General features: G+C 42.6%; 1 protein-coding gene and 1 pseudogene across 1 annotated transcript; one reads left to right on the top strand and one right to left on the bottom strand.

The window, feature by feature from the left end:
• The first annotated feature begins 6612 nt into the window (after positions 1-6612).
• Positions 6613-7268, top strand: LOC147644262 (uncharacterized; annotated as a pseudogene).
• A 1590-nt stretch (positions 7269-8858) lies between these two features.
• LOC147644261 (uncharacterized) lies at positions 8859-11920 on the bottom strand. Its single transcript, XM_086829472.1, has 2 exons — positions 10814-11920; positions 8859-10535 (listed from the first exon to the last, which is right to left on the bottom strand). The coding sequence occupies exons 1-2, from the start codon at positions 11755-11757 to the stop codon at positions 9899-9901; spliced, it is 1581 nt and encodes a 526-aa protein (XP_086685598.1). The 5' UTR covers positions 11758-11920; the 3' UTR covers positions 8859-9898.
• Between the last annotated feature and the right edge of the window lie 1578 nt (positions 11921-13498).

The following is a 13498-nucleotide window of genomic DNA, read 5'->3' as shown; positions in this document are numbered from 1 at the left end:
GACCGGTACTCTTTTACGTTGCGACCGAGGACAGTCGCGTTTAAGGAGGGAAGAGTTAACAACCTAGTTTCTAAAATCGTTGACAAAGAAGATGCAAGCTCAGTACATATGGCGCAACCGGGTGAAGAAACCAGAAGTTCAATTTACTACCAACTCAGGAAACTTCCGGATTAGCGTTCCCACGATCGTTACCCAAAAGATGCAAGCTCAGCGCACGTGGCTTACCATATCTAGGGCATCTGCCAAAGTGGAAATCAATGCATTGACCAATGGTAATTGGAAGCGGCCAATAGTTACAAATCGTTCTAACCGGCTAATAAGAACAAAGAACGTCAGCGGAAAAACAAAGAACATCAGCGGCAGAGACGCTGACAGCGATGGAGCAACAAGCAGCCTATATAAACGATTGTTAAGCTTAAACAAATTCAGTTCTTAATCCAACTCAAAATAATAAAGATTATTTTTTTATAAAGAAATAACTAATAATCTTTAACTGGCGCCCGAACAGGGACCTAGTTCTAATCCTCGAAAGGTGCCAAGTTCCGCGTCTCGCGTCGATCGATAAAAAAAAATCCCGACGTTCGGTGTAATAACTCCGCCTAATACGTGATGAGTGAAATCCAAACAACGCGAACTGGAGGAGCGAAAAAAGTCGCTACCCCTAGTGTAAAGGACTTGTACCTGGAGGAAAGACCAGGCCAGAAATTATCGCCGTGATCCCGTTAGTACCTGTTTGGAGGGAACGTGAGAAAAGGTATAGAGGAGGCCCCCCAATAGACCCATACTCGAGAGGAATCGCCGCAGAGTGGGACAAAAAGGAATCCGCTAAGTCTATCGTCACGAGAGCACGCCGAGGAATGTTATTAGTGTAAGAATAGTTTTAAGTACACTTGGAAAAAATAATAACAGTGAAAAGAAATTAACACAATTAGCAGTTAAGAATTCTCAACAAAAAATGAGAAAACGAAATTCAAATTATTTACTAATTATTTAAGATCCAACTTTTGAGTGAAAACAAAATCAAAATCCTTTATCAATTGTCCATATATCAAAATGACCGAACAAGACTTAGTTGACAGACTCTCAAACCTTACAGGACCTTCTTCAAGCACACGACTAAACGCACGAATTATGACAGAAAGTGAGATTGAGGAAAAAATTAAAATAGTTCTAGAGGAAAACCTCGGTAACTTAGTAAAGGTAATTTTAAATCCGAATAAAGACTTTTCTAAATATGAAGATCAGGAAATTAAGAAAGAATTTGCACACAATTTAAGTGAGTTAGATAAATTACCAGATATTGTCCGATCGCTTAGAGATTTTTCAGGAAACAAAACTGAATATTTATCATGGAAAAAAGGTGTTACCAGGCTATTAAGCTTCAATGAAAACAAAATGGTTTCACCTAAATATTACGGAACCCTCTTAGCAATTAGCAATAAAACAATTAGGCTCAGAGCTCGGAAGAAATTCAAAATCTAAAAGCTATTGCTTTTTTTTTTTTAAATAAAAATACAATTGATACCAGAAGAAATAACTAATATAATACACGCAATTACATGGGCAAAATCAAACACAGTATATTCATTTGTATTTACAACCACAGAAACCACAATAATAGAAGATATCTTCAGAAAAGAAAATAACTTATTTTTGAGCGTAGGAGAGTTGGCTAGGGTCAAATAAGCCACAAATGGTAACGACCTCCTTTACATTATTAGCTTACCAACCATAAAAACAGACAACTGCAGAACACTTAAAGTTAAAGCAATAAAGAAAGCCCAAATTATAAATGATATAAAACACGAAAATTTGTTAGAATGTAAGAAACAACTATTTGCAATAACAGAACCATGCGAATCCCATAAAGATAAGACTATTTGTAACTCAGAAAAATTGTTAGATTTAAGTTACGATTCGTGTGAAACTGCACTACTAAATTTAAGGGAACCCTGATAGTAATAATAGGCATGGCCACAGCACTCCTACGAAAACGTAAACAGACGGAAAGAACAACCGCCCCTCTTCCGGAAATGCAAGAAAAGCCTACACAATCCGGACCGGTACTCTTTTACGTTGCGACCGAGGACAGTCGCGTTTAAGGAGGGAAGAGTTAACAACCTAGTTTCTAAAATCGTTGACAAAGAAGATGCAAGCTCAGTACATATGGCGCAACCGGGTGAAGAAACCAGAAGTTCAATTTACTACCAACTCAGGAAACTTCCGGATTAGCGTTCCCACGATCGTTACCCAAAAGATGCAAGCTCAGCGCACGTGGCTTACCATATCTAGGGCATCTGCCAAAGTGGAAATCAATGCATTGACCAATGGTAATTGGAAGCGGCCAATAGTTACAAATCGTTCTAACCGGCTAATAAGAACAAAGAACGTCAGCGGAAAAACAAAGAACATCAGCGGCAGAGACGCTGACAGCGATGGAGCAACAAGCAGCCTATATAAACGATTGTTAAGCTTAAACAAATTCAGTTCTTAATCCAACTCAAAATAATAAAGATTATTTTTTAATAAAGAAATAACTAATAATCTTTAACTGGCGCCCGAACAGGGACCTAGTTCTAATCCTCGAAAGGTGCCAAGTTCCGCGTCTCGCGTCGATCGATAAAAAAAAATCCCGACGTTCGGTGTAATAACTCCGCCTAATACGCGATGAGTGAAATCCAAACAACGCGAACTGGAGGAGCGAAAAAAGTCGCTACCCCTAGTGTAAAGGACTTGTACCTGGAGGAAAGACCAGGCCAGAAATTATCGCCGTGATCCCGTTAGTACCTGTTTGGAGGGAACGTGAGAAAAGGTATAGAGGAGGCCCCCCAATAGACCCATACTCGAGAGGAATCGCCGCAGAGTGGGACAAAAAGGAATCCGCTAAGTCTATCGTCACGAGAGCACGCCGAGGAATGTTATTAGTGTAAGAATAGTTTTAAGTACACTTGGAAAAAATAATAACAGTGAAAAGAAATTAACACAATTAGCAGTTAAGAATTCTCAACAAAAAATGAGAAAACGAAATTCAAATTATTTACTAATTATTTAAGATCCAACTTTTGAGTGAAAACAAAATCAAAATCCTTTATCAATTGTCCATATATCAAAATGACCGAACAAGACTTAGTTGACAGACTCTCAAACCTTACAGGACCTTCTTCAAGCACACGACTAAACGCACGAATTATGACAGAAAGTGAGATTGAGGAAAAAATTAAAATAGTTCTAGAGGAAAACCTCGGCAACTTAGTAAAGGTAATTTTAAATCCGAATAAAGACTTTTCTAAATATGAAGATCAGGAAATTAAGAAAGAATTTGCACACAATTTAAGTGAGTTAGATAAATTACCAGATATTGTCCGATCGCTTAGAGATTTTTCAGGAAACAAAACTGAATATTTATCATGGAAAAAAGGTGTTACCAGGCTATTAAGCTTCAATGAAAACAAAATGGTTTCACCTAAATATTACGGAACCCTCTTAACAATTAGCAATAAAACAATTAGGCTCAGAGCTCGGAAGAAATTCAAAATCTAAAAGTTATTGCTTTTTTTTTTAAATAAAAATACAATTGATACCAGAAGAAATAACTAATATAATACACGCAAGCGGAAAAACAAAGAACATCAGCGGAAGTAATGACGGCGGCAGAGACGCTGACAGCGATGGAGCAACAAGCAGCCTATATAAACGATTGTTAAGCTTAAACAAATTCAGTTCTTAATCCAACTCAAAATAATGAAGATTATTTTTTAATAAAGAAATAACTAATTATCTGTAACTTATATATTGAAGCTATTCGATCGGTAGTTGCAGCTCCGACCAGAGATGTGAAAACGAAAATATACACAGCATATAATAACCTATTCGTGCGTTATAATTATTGCTTAAGGGTCGCAAATTCGTTGTCTTCCCCATAAACATTTTGGCTCGGAGCCTGCAACCCGGTGTTCGCTGTTTAATATCGTTTAAACAAATCGCTATTCTTCGCTTTCGCTTACTGGCATTCGGTTATAAGCACACAAGCAAACTCACACACATACCTTGTACATAACAAGGTGAGTGCATATAGCCGGCCGCTGATTTTCGGTTACATCGCGCTGTTAAACAAAAGCTGTGTTGTGCCAAACATTGTATACAAAGGTGGCTCGCGCTTAAGCGTCGTAAATAGCGCCTATTGAACATATATAGCATAGACGCGAGTGTGCCAAAACTCCGCTGTTGCGAGGCAGACAATTACAACAACATTGTCGATGTTCCGTTGCAAAACTAAACGGGTTCCTATATACCGAAGCGGTCAGACATTTTCCCTTAATTAATTCTTTTCGCGTGAGAAAATAAAGATGTGTAACACGGAAAATTCGGTTCTGCATCAAAATGATCCGCCAAGTGACGTGGACTTCTACCGAGCCAAGGCCCAATCCCTTTTGCGGCAATTGAGCTCGATGAATTTTTATATAAGCCCGGAGACTGTAGATCAGTTTGATGAAGCTGATTTACTGGCGCGACTGGAGTGGATTAATTCATTAAATCTGGCCTTTGATTCCGCACAGACTTCGCTGGAAAAATTTGACTTTTCGGAGAAAGCTAGCGACCATCGGATTGAATTCTCCACGGCGTTCATGGATGTGAAGGCGAAGATAAATCGAGGTTTAGCGGCGCTTCGCAAATCTCAATTGCCGGCTGCAACCGCTGCAAATTTAACATCCATACACATTTTTAATCATCCGAATCTTTCTTTCCGATCTAGGAAGCCTCGCTTGCCAATTTTGGAGATAGCTAGGTTCCATAGATCCTATTCTGATTGGCCGGATTTTATTGCGACGTTCAGCACGGTCATCGGAAATGATGAAGAGCTAAGAGCCAAGGGTCTTTGGGAGTTAAGCGATTGCATGAATTCGCATCTGCGAGCAATCCGTACCATGGCTACTACGAAACAAATCTTGGACGGATTGCTGATTCACATCGTCGCACGACAGCTCAATCAAAGGACGCGGGAAAAATGGGAAAAGGATTTGTGCATCAACGACCTAGCTTCGTGGGATTCTATGGAGTCGTTTTTGCAAAGGAAGTGTAGGATGATGGAAAATTTGGATCAAGCCTTGGTAACGCAAACACCACGCCAGCAGGTGGAAAAAAAACCTGGATAAATATAGCTCAAACGCGTTAATATTGCTTCAGATAACTCAAATCTTTCTCTGTATATTTTGTGATGTTAGGGATCATTATTTGCCAAAATGCTCGCGATTTTTAAATTTGAGTCCAAATCTTCGATATAGAGTAGCAAAGAAGTTGCACCTGTGTCTCAACTGTTTGCGTAAGGGGCAAAGCTTGCAGCAATGCAAGTCAACGCACTGCAGATATTGTCATATGAAGCACCATTCATTGTTGCATATCAATCAGGACCCATCCGTACCATCCACCTCAGTCTCATCAATACCATCTGGTCCACTTCTCAACTGTCAGCCATCAACATCATCTTCATCAGCATTAGTATCATGTTCACATTCATCGAACCCTCCACCAAGCACCACAGATATTTTGCCTGTTGCTTACGTGTTGCTTCCAGCCGCTCATCTATTTGAGGAATAAGGCTGGAAAATGTATGCCTTGCCGAGCCATCTTAGACTCGGCATCTCAGATAAATTTCATAACTTCTCGCCTAGCGAATCAACTCAATTTAAATCATCGAAAGTCGCATACCGTAGTCTCTGGGATTGGGGAATCCTCTCTGAATTCCGAATTCCGAATTCTGTCGACATTGTAGCGCAATCCCGGGATGCAAGCTATCGTGCCGCATTCTCCGCGGTTGTAACGAACAGTATAACTGATTATCGCCTCATTTTAACATAAATGCCACATCATGGAAAATTCCGCAAAATATTTCGCTTGGTGATTCTTATTTTAATCGATCGGAACGAATTGATCTTCTAATTGGTGCTGGACTCTTTTTCGAAATAATTGCTACGGGGCAAATTCTCTTGTCTGGAGGGCTGCCGAGTGCGTCAACTCATAAGTCTGTATTAGCTGCCATCGTCAGGGATCCTACTAACCAATCTGATGATGACACACTTGCTGCCGTTGTAAAGCGATTTTGGAAAATCGAGGACTTCAGTTCGTCAGAACCAGTATTGTTGCCTGAGGTCTTGCGATGCGAACAGCTTTTCAAGGAAAGTTGCGTTAGGCTTGAAAATGGGCAGTACTCTGTACGTCTCTTGTCCACATCAGGATTCGAATCTTTAGGTGATTCCTATTGCCTGACTCGTCGTCGCTTCAAAAGTTTGGAAGCCAAATTGGATTGGAACCCAGCGGTCAAGACTCAGTACTCCGCATTTTTACGGGAATATATGGAGCTAGGACACATGTCACGTATAACAAGGGTAGCATCGGTACCGCAATTCTTTCTTCCTCACCATTGCGTACTTAAGCAAGAAAGCACGAGCACCAAACTGCGTGCCTTGTTTGATGGATCTGCTAAATCGACTTCTGAAAGCGCGGATGACCTGGAGGTTCTAACGCCAGCTCACTTCCTAAGGGTTTCCAGCTGCGGCCGATTTCTTGAGCCTGACGTGACTCATCTTCTTCAGCAGATGGCAACGTGTGTCCCAGATGCAGCAGCACTTTTGGAAGAGGTGGAGCAACGAGTACTTGTCCCTACTGCAAGAAAGGAGCAAGTGGCGCTTCGAAACGTCCAACATCAAGGTTAAAAAACATAGTGTTGCTGAAGGAGGACAACATTCCGTCCATGAAATGGCAGCTTGGGCGCATTGATGAAATCATTCCTGGCAAGAACGGCGTCATCCGAGTATCCATGGTCAGTACTGCTACGGGTCTGATCAAGTGGGCAGTCGCCAAGCCAGCCGTTCTGCCCCACGATTCCAACGAAGTTGGAACAGTACCTCTTCCAACGGCGGGAGTATGTTCAGAGCAGACCGCTAGCGCCTAATCATGCGCGCATGGGTGTATGGCTGCACCAGCTGCGCTCATCTCTTCTTATCTATTTCTCTCTCTCTTCTTCTTCGGTCGCCTTATCTTTATGCTAAGCTACATTTTAAGTATTATATATATTGAAGCTATTCGATCGGTAGTTGCTCCGACCAGAGAAGTGAAAACGAAAATATACACAGCATATAATAACCTATTCGTGCGTTATAATTATTGCTTTAGGGTGGCAAATTCGTTGTCTTCCCCATAAACACATTCATTCGTCCATGGAAAAGGAACATTCTTTTTAGATAATTTAGTTATGTGCCTTGAATAATCGGCGAAGTTTTTTTATAATCCGTCTATAAAAGTTACAAAATGCTACGAAACGTCTAGCGCTGTCCGCGTCGTGCGGCACTGGATAGTTTAAAATGACAACATATTTCTTGTCGTCTGGAAGTATTTCTTTATCAGTGCACTTATGACCTAGAAAAGTCACTTCATGTATAAAAAATGAACATTTTTCTGGATGTAACTTCAGGTCGTATTTCCTACATTTCTCAAAAAGATCTGTTAAGTTCATAAGGATATGTTTTTCGGAACAACCGATTACTATTAAGTCAATCATATAAAGGAATGCTTGAGAAGGTTCTAGACCAGAGAATGCAATAGTCATCATTCTCTGAAATGAGTTAGGAGCTATTTTTAATTCAAAATGTAATCGCCTGAAGCGATATGAGCCGTTGCTCATTATATCTCTTTAACTTTTTCCTAGTTCAATTTGATGGAATCCCGACATTAAGTTAAGGCACGAATAGTATTTTGCTTGACTTAGTTGATCCAAAATATCATCGATTCTAGGTAGAGGAAATTTATCAGATACAGTCGAGTCCCGATAATTCGAAATGGCAAGGGGATCACTTTTTTTTACGAATTAGACGGGAATTCGATTTATCGAGATTTCTATTTAAAGGGGCTCAAAAATGAAAGATTCGAATAAACGGGGTTTTTACATTTCACATCATGTTTACATATGTATTTAGCTTTATTAAAATTAAACAAACATAATAAATATGTATATTCGTTTGTACGTTTTTCAAATTAAAGGAAAATTAAACAAAAAATTAACAAACAAAATTAAGCAGAAACATTAAATTTTTAAAAATGAAAATTCAAGATTTAAAATAATTGGTAATTTTTTATTGCTTCGTGTTTTTTTCTTATATTTTTTCCATTGCGTTTTCTAAACCTATTAGGTTGTCAAACACACTATTTGGCACATCATGAGTCGAAAAATAATGTTTAAGTTGAGGAATTAATGCTCTGGTTTGTAAATTCTATAAAATTTCTTCTCCGTTCTGATGCCTGCAAAATCTAACGTCGCTTTAACTACAAAATATTTCGCATCGCATTACGATTTATAAGATGTTTCGAAACAAAATTACAATTTATAAGAGGTTCAATATTCTTTGCGTTGCGCCAAATACTACGAATTAACGAGGGGACCAAAATGCATGGAATTTTTACGACTTAACGAGTTTTTTTCAAGGGGACAGAATTTTTTACGAATTATCGCGATTTTCGATTTAGCGGGGTACGAATTATCGGGATTCGACTGTAGTAATTTTTTATTAATCTGGCGATAGTCAATCACTAACCGCCATTTCTATACTTCTTACCCGGGGGATGGTTTCTTAGGAACAAGTAACGATGGGCTATTATATTCGGATACGGATGCTTCAACAATCCCGTCGGAGATCAACTTTCCTACTTGCTTTTGTATTTCATTCACCAGATTATGTGGGCTTCGATAGTTTTTTATGTACACTGGTTCATCATCTTTTAATCTCCGTTTTTCTTTATAGAAATTGTTAGTAGTTATTGATTCGGTTTCCAATCCAAATACATCGCTATATTGGGTGAATAGACAAGAAAGCTGTGACTTAAACTGTGTAGGGAAGTTTTTTGAAAGTTGAGATAATACAGATTTTTCTTTATTTTCTGGATTGGTTTTGACTACATCGTAGTTTAAAAGTGATTCATATGTTAAATTATCTGTACTGACTACTTATTCGGTATTTGTTGTATTAAGTAGTCTTATGAAAGCGTTATTGGATGTTGCTATGGTATTTGCAATGTAAACAACATGCTGAATTTCTTGATTTGGAATTTATGCACTGTCTTCTTTTGAATTAAGATGTATTTTTGAATAACTTGTGATCTTGCTGGCAGAAGTATTGAGTTGTTGCCAGAACTATGAGCTATTGGTACATTAATTGGAAATTTTAAGTTATTGGGTCTAATTATAAGCCAATTTTCAGATGGCTTGAAGTCTAGTTTCCAGTTGTAATTTTTTATAAAACCGATTCCTAATATTCCATCGCATGGAATATGAAATTTTAAACTCACGATATGAAAATCGTGTGGAATTATATATTTAGTCGTCTGTATTTCAATAGAAACTATACCTTTGGATTTTGTTATTTCTTGACATATTCCTTTTATGTCTATAATATAATTATCTTGGATGTCGTGTGTCGTGCTTCACTTGGATTTGCCTTTAACGGCTCCACATCTCTGGTTCCCGCCAAACAATAGGGAATCCTCCTGGCCGAGGCCGATAATTAGATGTGAAGTTTGTACGTTTTATTCTGCGGAAAAATGAACTTAACCTTAATTTTTACACTTTTATAACTCTCGAACGCACTTACCGCAGTGTGTCCTCCTAATTTTCGCACGACAATAAGACGCTCAATTTTGGCGGTTAACTTAGCGATAAAAATATGCCCGTTTTCTCTTAGGCTCAAAATCCATCAGTATTTTTTACGTTATTTTTAATATACTAACTACGCCTATCGATTACAATATTCGATCGTTGACATCCCCGACCCCGTGAAGAACCGCTTCACTCAATTCAAAACCGCAAGTTTAGAGACGGGTCGCATCATTGTCCGAGATAGGCCGTTGTCGTTTATGCGAACTGTAGCGCATCTGGCGACTCCATCAGCTCCGTTGTAGACTTCCTACACGATGCCCTTGCGCCACTCTCGTCGGGGCAAGGCAGGATCACAGATGAAGACCATGTCGCCCTGACGGATGGGCTCCGTCCTCCTGCACCACTTCTCGCGCCGCACCAGCGAAGGTAGGTACTCCAGGACCCACCTCTTCCAAAACGGTCTCTCAGCAGGCGAGCAATCCTCCAGTGCTTTCGTGTAGAGCATTCCTTGGGCAACTCCGCACCCAGGCCAGGGGTATCCGGCAGATTGGCTACTTCCTTGAGTAGGTCATTCGGCGTCAACGGTGCTTCCTGGTCCGCTTCCACCGGCAAATGGGTAAGCGGACGCGAATTTACGACATTCTCCGCCTTGATCAGGAAACTTTCCAAAACATGTTCCCTCGGTGCGACTTCCTTTAGGGTATAACGCAGTACTCTTTTGACGCATTGCACCATTCGCTCCCATATTCCTCCCTCAGACGGGTTCGCTGGGCAGTTGAAGATCCATTCAATGCTTCTGCTTGACAGCTCATCCTGAATTTTCTCCATCTCGAATACGTCTCCAAAGCGCCTGGCCCCCCTGTCTGCTCCCACGAAGTTCTTGCCGTTATCACTGCGAATTTTGTGTACTGGTCCTTACGGCAGACGAAATTCCTAATTGCGATGATGCAGGAATCCGTCGACATGTCATGTGCCAATTCCAGGTGGATCGTCCTTGTCGTCAAGCACGTGAACAAGGCGACCCAACGCTTCTCCTTGTGACGGGAAACAGTCACCAACAGTGGCCCAAAGTAGTCCAATCCTGTGTAATTGAATGGCCAACCACCCGCTTCCAGTCGATCTTCTGGATGGGGTCCCATTATCGGCGGCACCGGCCGGGCTCGCTGCAACATGCAATCGTTGCACGAAGAGATCACTTTTTTCATAACTCGCCTCAACTTCGTGACCCAGAATCTCGTCCGGATCTCCGCAATCGTCGCATCCACGTTTTGATGCTTTATTTTGACGTGGAAGTGATTGACGATCATCTCCGTAAGATTGTGCCTGTGCGACAGTATTACGGGCCTCCTCGCACTATACGGAACGCATAATGCGGCATCAATTCTGCCACAAGCTTGCAGAATTCCGTGGTCATCCACGTAGGGCATCAGCCCTCGAATGTCGCTCCTCATGGCGACAGCCTTTCCGCATCCCATCGACCTCATCTCGTCGGGAAAAGAATCCAATTGAGCCTGTCTGATTAACAGGTTCTCTCTAGCCTGACATTCTGCTGCTGTAAGGCCGTATTCCTCGAGCACGCTTCTCTGTTTACGGCACCGGCGCGTAAACCTCAAGACCCACGCTGTGGTTCTAACCAAGCGACTGAAGCTCGAAAACCTCTGGAATGAGATAACAAAATCATTCGCCGCAACCAAGACAAACTCACTGGGCATCTCCTCTTCATCAGGGGCATCTGGAACACGCTTATTCTCCTCTTCAGGCGCCGGCCAGCTGTTTTCTGGCTGCCTTAAAAAGGCAGGTCCACGAATCCATCGGGATTCCTGACTAAGGTCCACTTCTCTTTGCGACCGAGTCGCATCATCCGCCGCATTTTCGGCTATAGGTACCCATCGCCAATGGGAAACCTTCGACGAATCCAAAATCTCAGACACTCGATTGCCGACAAACTGCTTGTACCGGCGGTGTGTGCTGCCAATCCATCTTAGCACCGTCTTCGAGTCGAGTCGAGTCCAGTCGTCGATGACCACACTGTGCTCCTCCTTGACAGTGTTCATTAGTCTGGTTCCAAGAACTGCTGCTTGCAGCTCCAGCCGTGGGATCGACATCGTTCCCATAGGGGCACACTTCGTCTTTGCGCATACGAAGCTCACCAGGCCACCGCCGCGAATGCAGATTGACTTGCATCCACGAACACGTGCAGCTCTATGGCTCTAACTGCTCCGTGCCCAAAATAATGGCGAGGACAACGGAACTGTCCTACGGCATCCATCTCTTTACGCCAAATCCCAAAGGCCTTGCCAATCTCCTCCGGTATTGGTTCATCCCACTGGATCTTCTGCCTCCAAATCTCTCTCAGCAACAGCTTCGCTGTAATCATCAGGCATCACAGGAATCCCAGTGGGTCGAACGTTGACATCACTAGGCTCAAGTATTCCCTTTTCGTAGGAACTCGATCCCCTCTTAGAACGCTGCTTGGCACTCGGTGATACTCCACTTTGAACCTGAAGCCATCCGTGGCTACCTGCCAACGCATTCCAATAATCTTCTGCTCAGCCTCGCCCCATCCAACGCTCTTGACTCGTCCAGGTGGTCCCAACGCCGTCTCCACGGTGGGTGAGCTGGATGAGAACTTGCATAGCTCGAATCCAGCTTCCGCGTGTATCTCCTTCATACGGGTAGATACGCTAATAGCTTCGCGCTCTGTAGCGAAACTATCCACGTAGTCGTCGACGTAGTGGTAGTCGACGATGGCCTTGACTGCTCTCGGATCCGAATCACGAAATCGCAGGGCATTCACAGTCTTCACGTAATGTGCAGCGCTCGGCGAACAGGCTGCGCCAAAGGTCATTACGTTCATCACGTATACATCCGGATCCCTTACGTCATTACCATCTCTCCAAAGGAATCCTTGGGAACATCTATCTTCGGGTCGGATGACTTGTAGTGCTGAGGTCCTTTGTCCAACGCCGAATTTAACTACGTTTCTCCAACTTTGGCTGCCGCATCGAGCACAAGCCGGGCCTTACCGGGCTTGTTCGGGTTTTCGACACCAAAGTGTGGCAAATACCATATCCGGTCACTATTCTCCGCGGCCTTATGTATCCGCCTCAACCGCCTCGCGTATCCTTTTGCAACATAATCCTTGATGATCCGACAGTATTCCAGCGCCAATTGTTGCGCTTCATCTTCTTCTCGACGTTGACCAGCCGTTTGTACACCTTCTCATAGCTCTGTGGCAGCTTCACGTGGTCGTCCTTCCAGAGTAGTCCCGTTTGGTAGCGACGCCCCACTCTCACCGTGGTGTCTTCGAGTATCCTTTGTGCCCGCATGTCGTCGCTGGCTGCGACCTGTGACACGAGCTTCACACCAAAGTTCTCCAAATCGAAGTAATCCTCTATCATTTTTTCCACCTTATCATCCATCGACACGGCAAGTAGGCAGGACCTCGGGGATGGCGAACTGAACTGCCCCTTTACAGGCCCGAACACAACCCAGCCTAGCTTGGTGGCAGCTGCATACGGTCCCTCACTGGCAAATCTCCTAGTTCTCAGTGGCAATCCTAAGTGTCCATAATCCAGGCCGATGAGCAACTTCGGCACCACATTGCTGTAAGGCTTCATCGGCAGGCGCGCATCCTTATGCACACCCTGGACATCCTGCAGACTTAACGTCTGCATCGGTAGGCTCAAGCTTGAAATGGCATTCACGTTTCTCAGTACATGGCGAGTGGACTTTCCAATTCCACATATTTTCAGACTCACTACGTTGGTGATCAATCCTCCTCAGATTGGACAACATCCGTGCCGATCATCCTGTCGATCCCATTTCTTGGCGTCGATATTAGCATGTAGAACT

The sequence above is a fragment of the Drosophila serrata genome, unplaced genomic scaffold, assembly GCF_035046125.1.
Source record: "Drosophila serrata isolate PLE 108 unplaced genomic scaffold, ASM3504612v1 contig_208, whole genome shotgun sequence".
NCBI classification, from domain to species: Eukaryota; Metazoa; Arthropoda; class Insecta; order Diptera; family Drosophilidae; genus Drosophila; species Drosophila serrata.
This window is presented reverse-complemented; position numbering and strand designations above follow the sequence as displayed.

Bases quoted from the DNA above. Each gene is read 5' to 3' on its own strand.
- LOC147644261 (XM_086829472.1), bottom strand. From the start codon at position 11,757: ATGGGAACGATGTCGATCCCACGGCTGGAGCTGCAAGCAGCAGTTCTT. The intron at 10,536-10,813 runs GTTGCAGCGAGC...CAAAATTCGCAG, and splicing joins TCTTCGTGCAACGATTGCAT to TGATAACGGCAAGAACTTCG.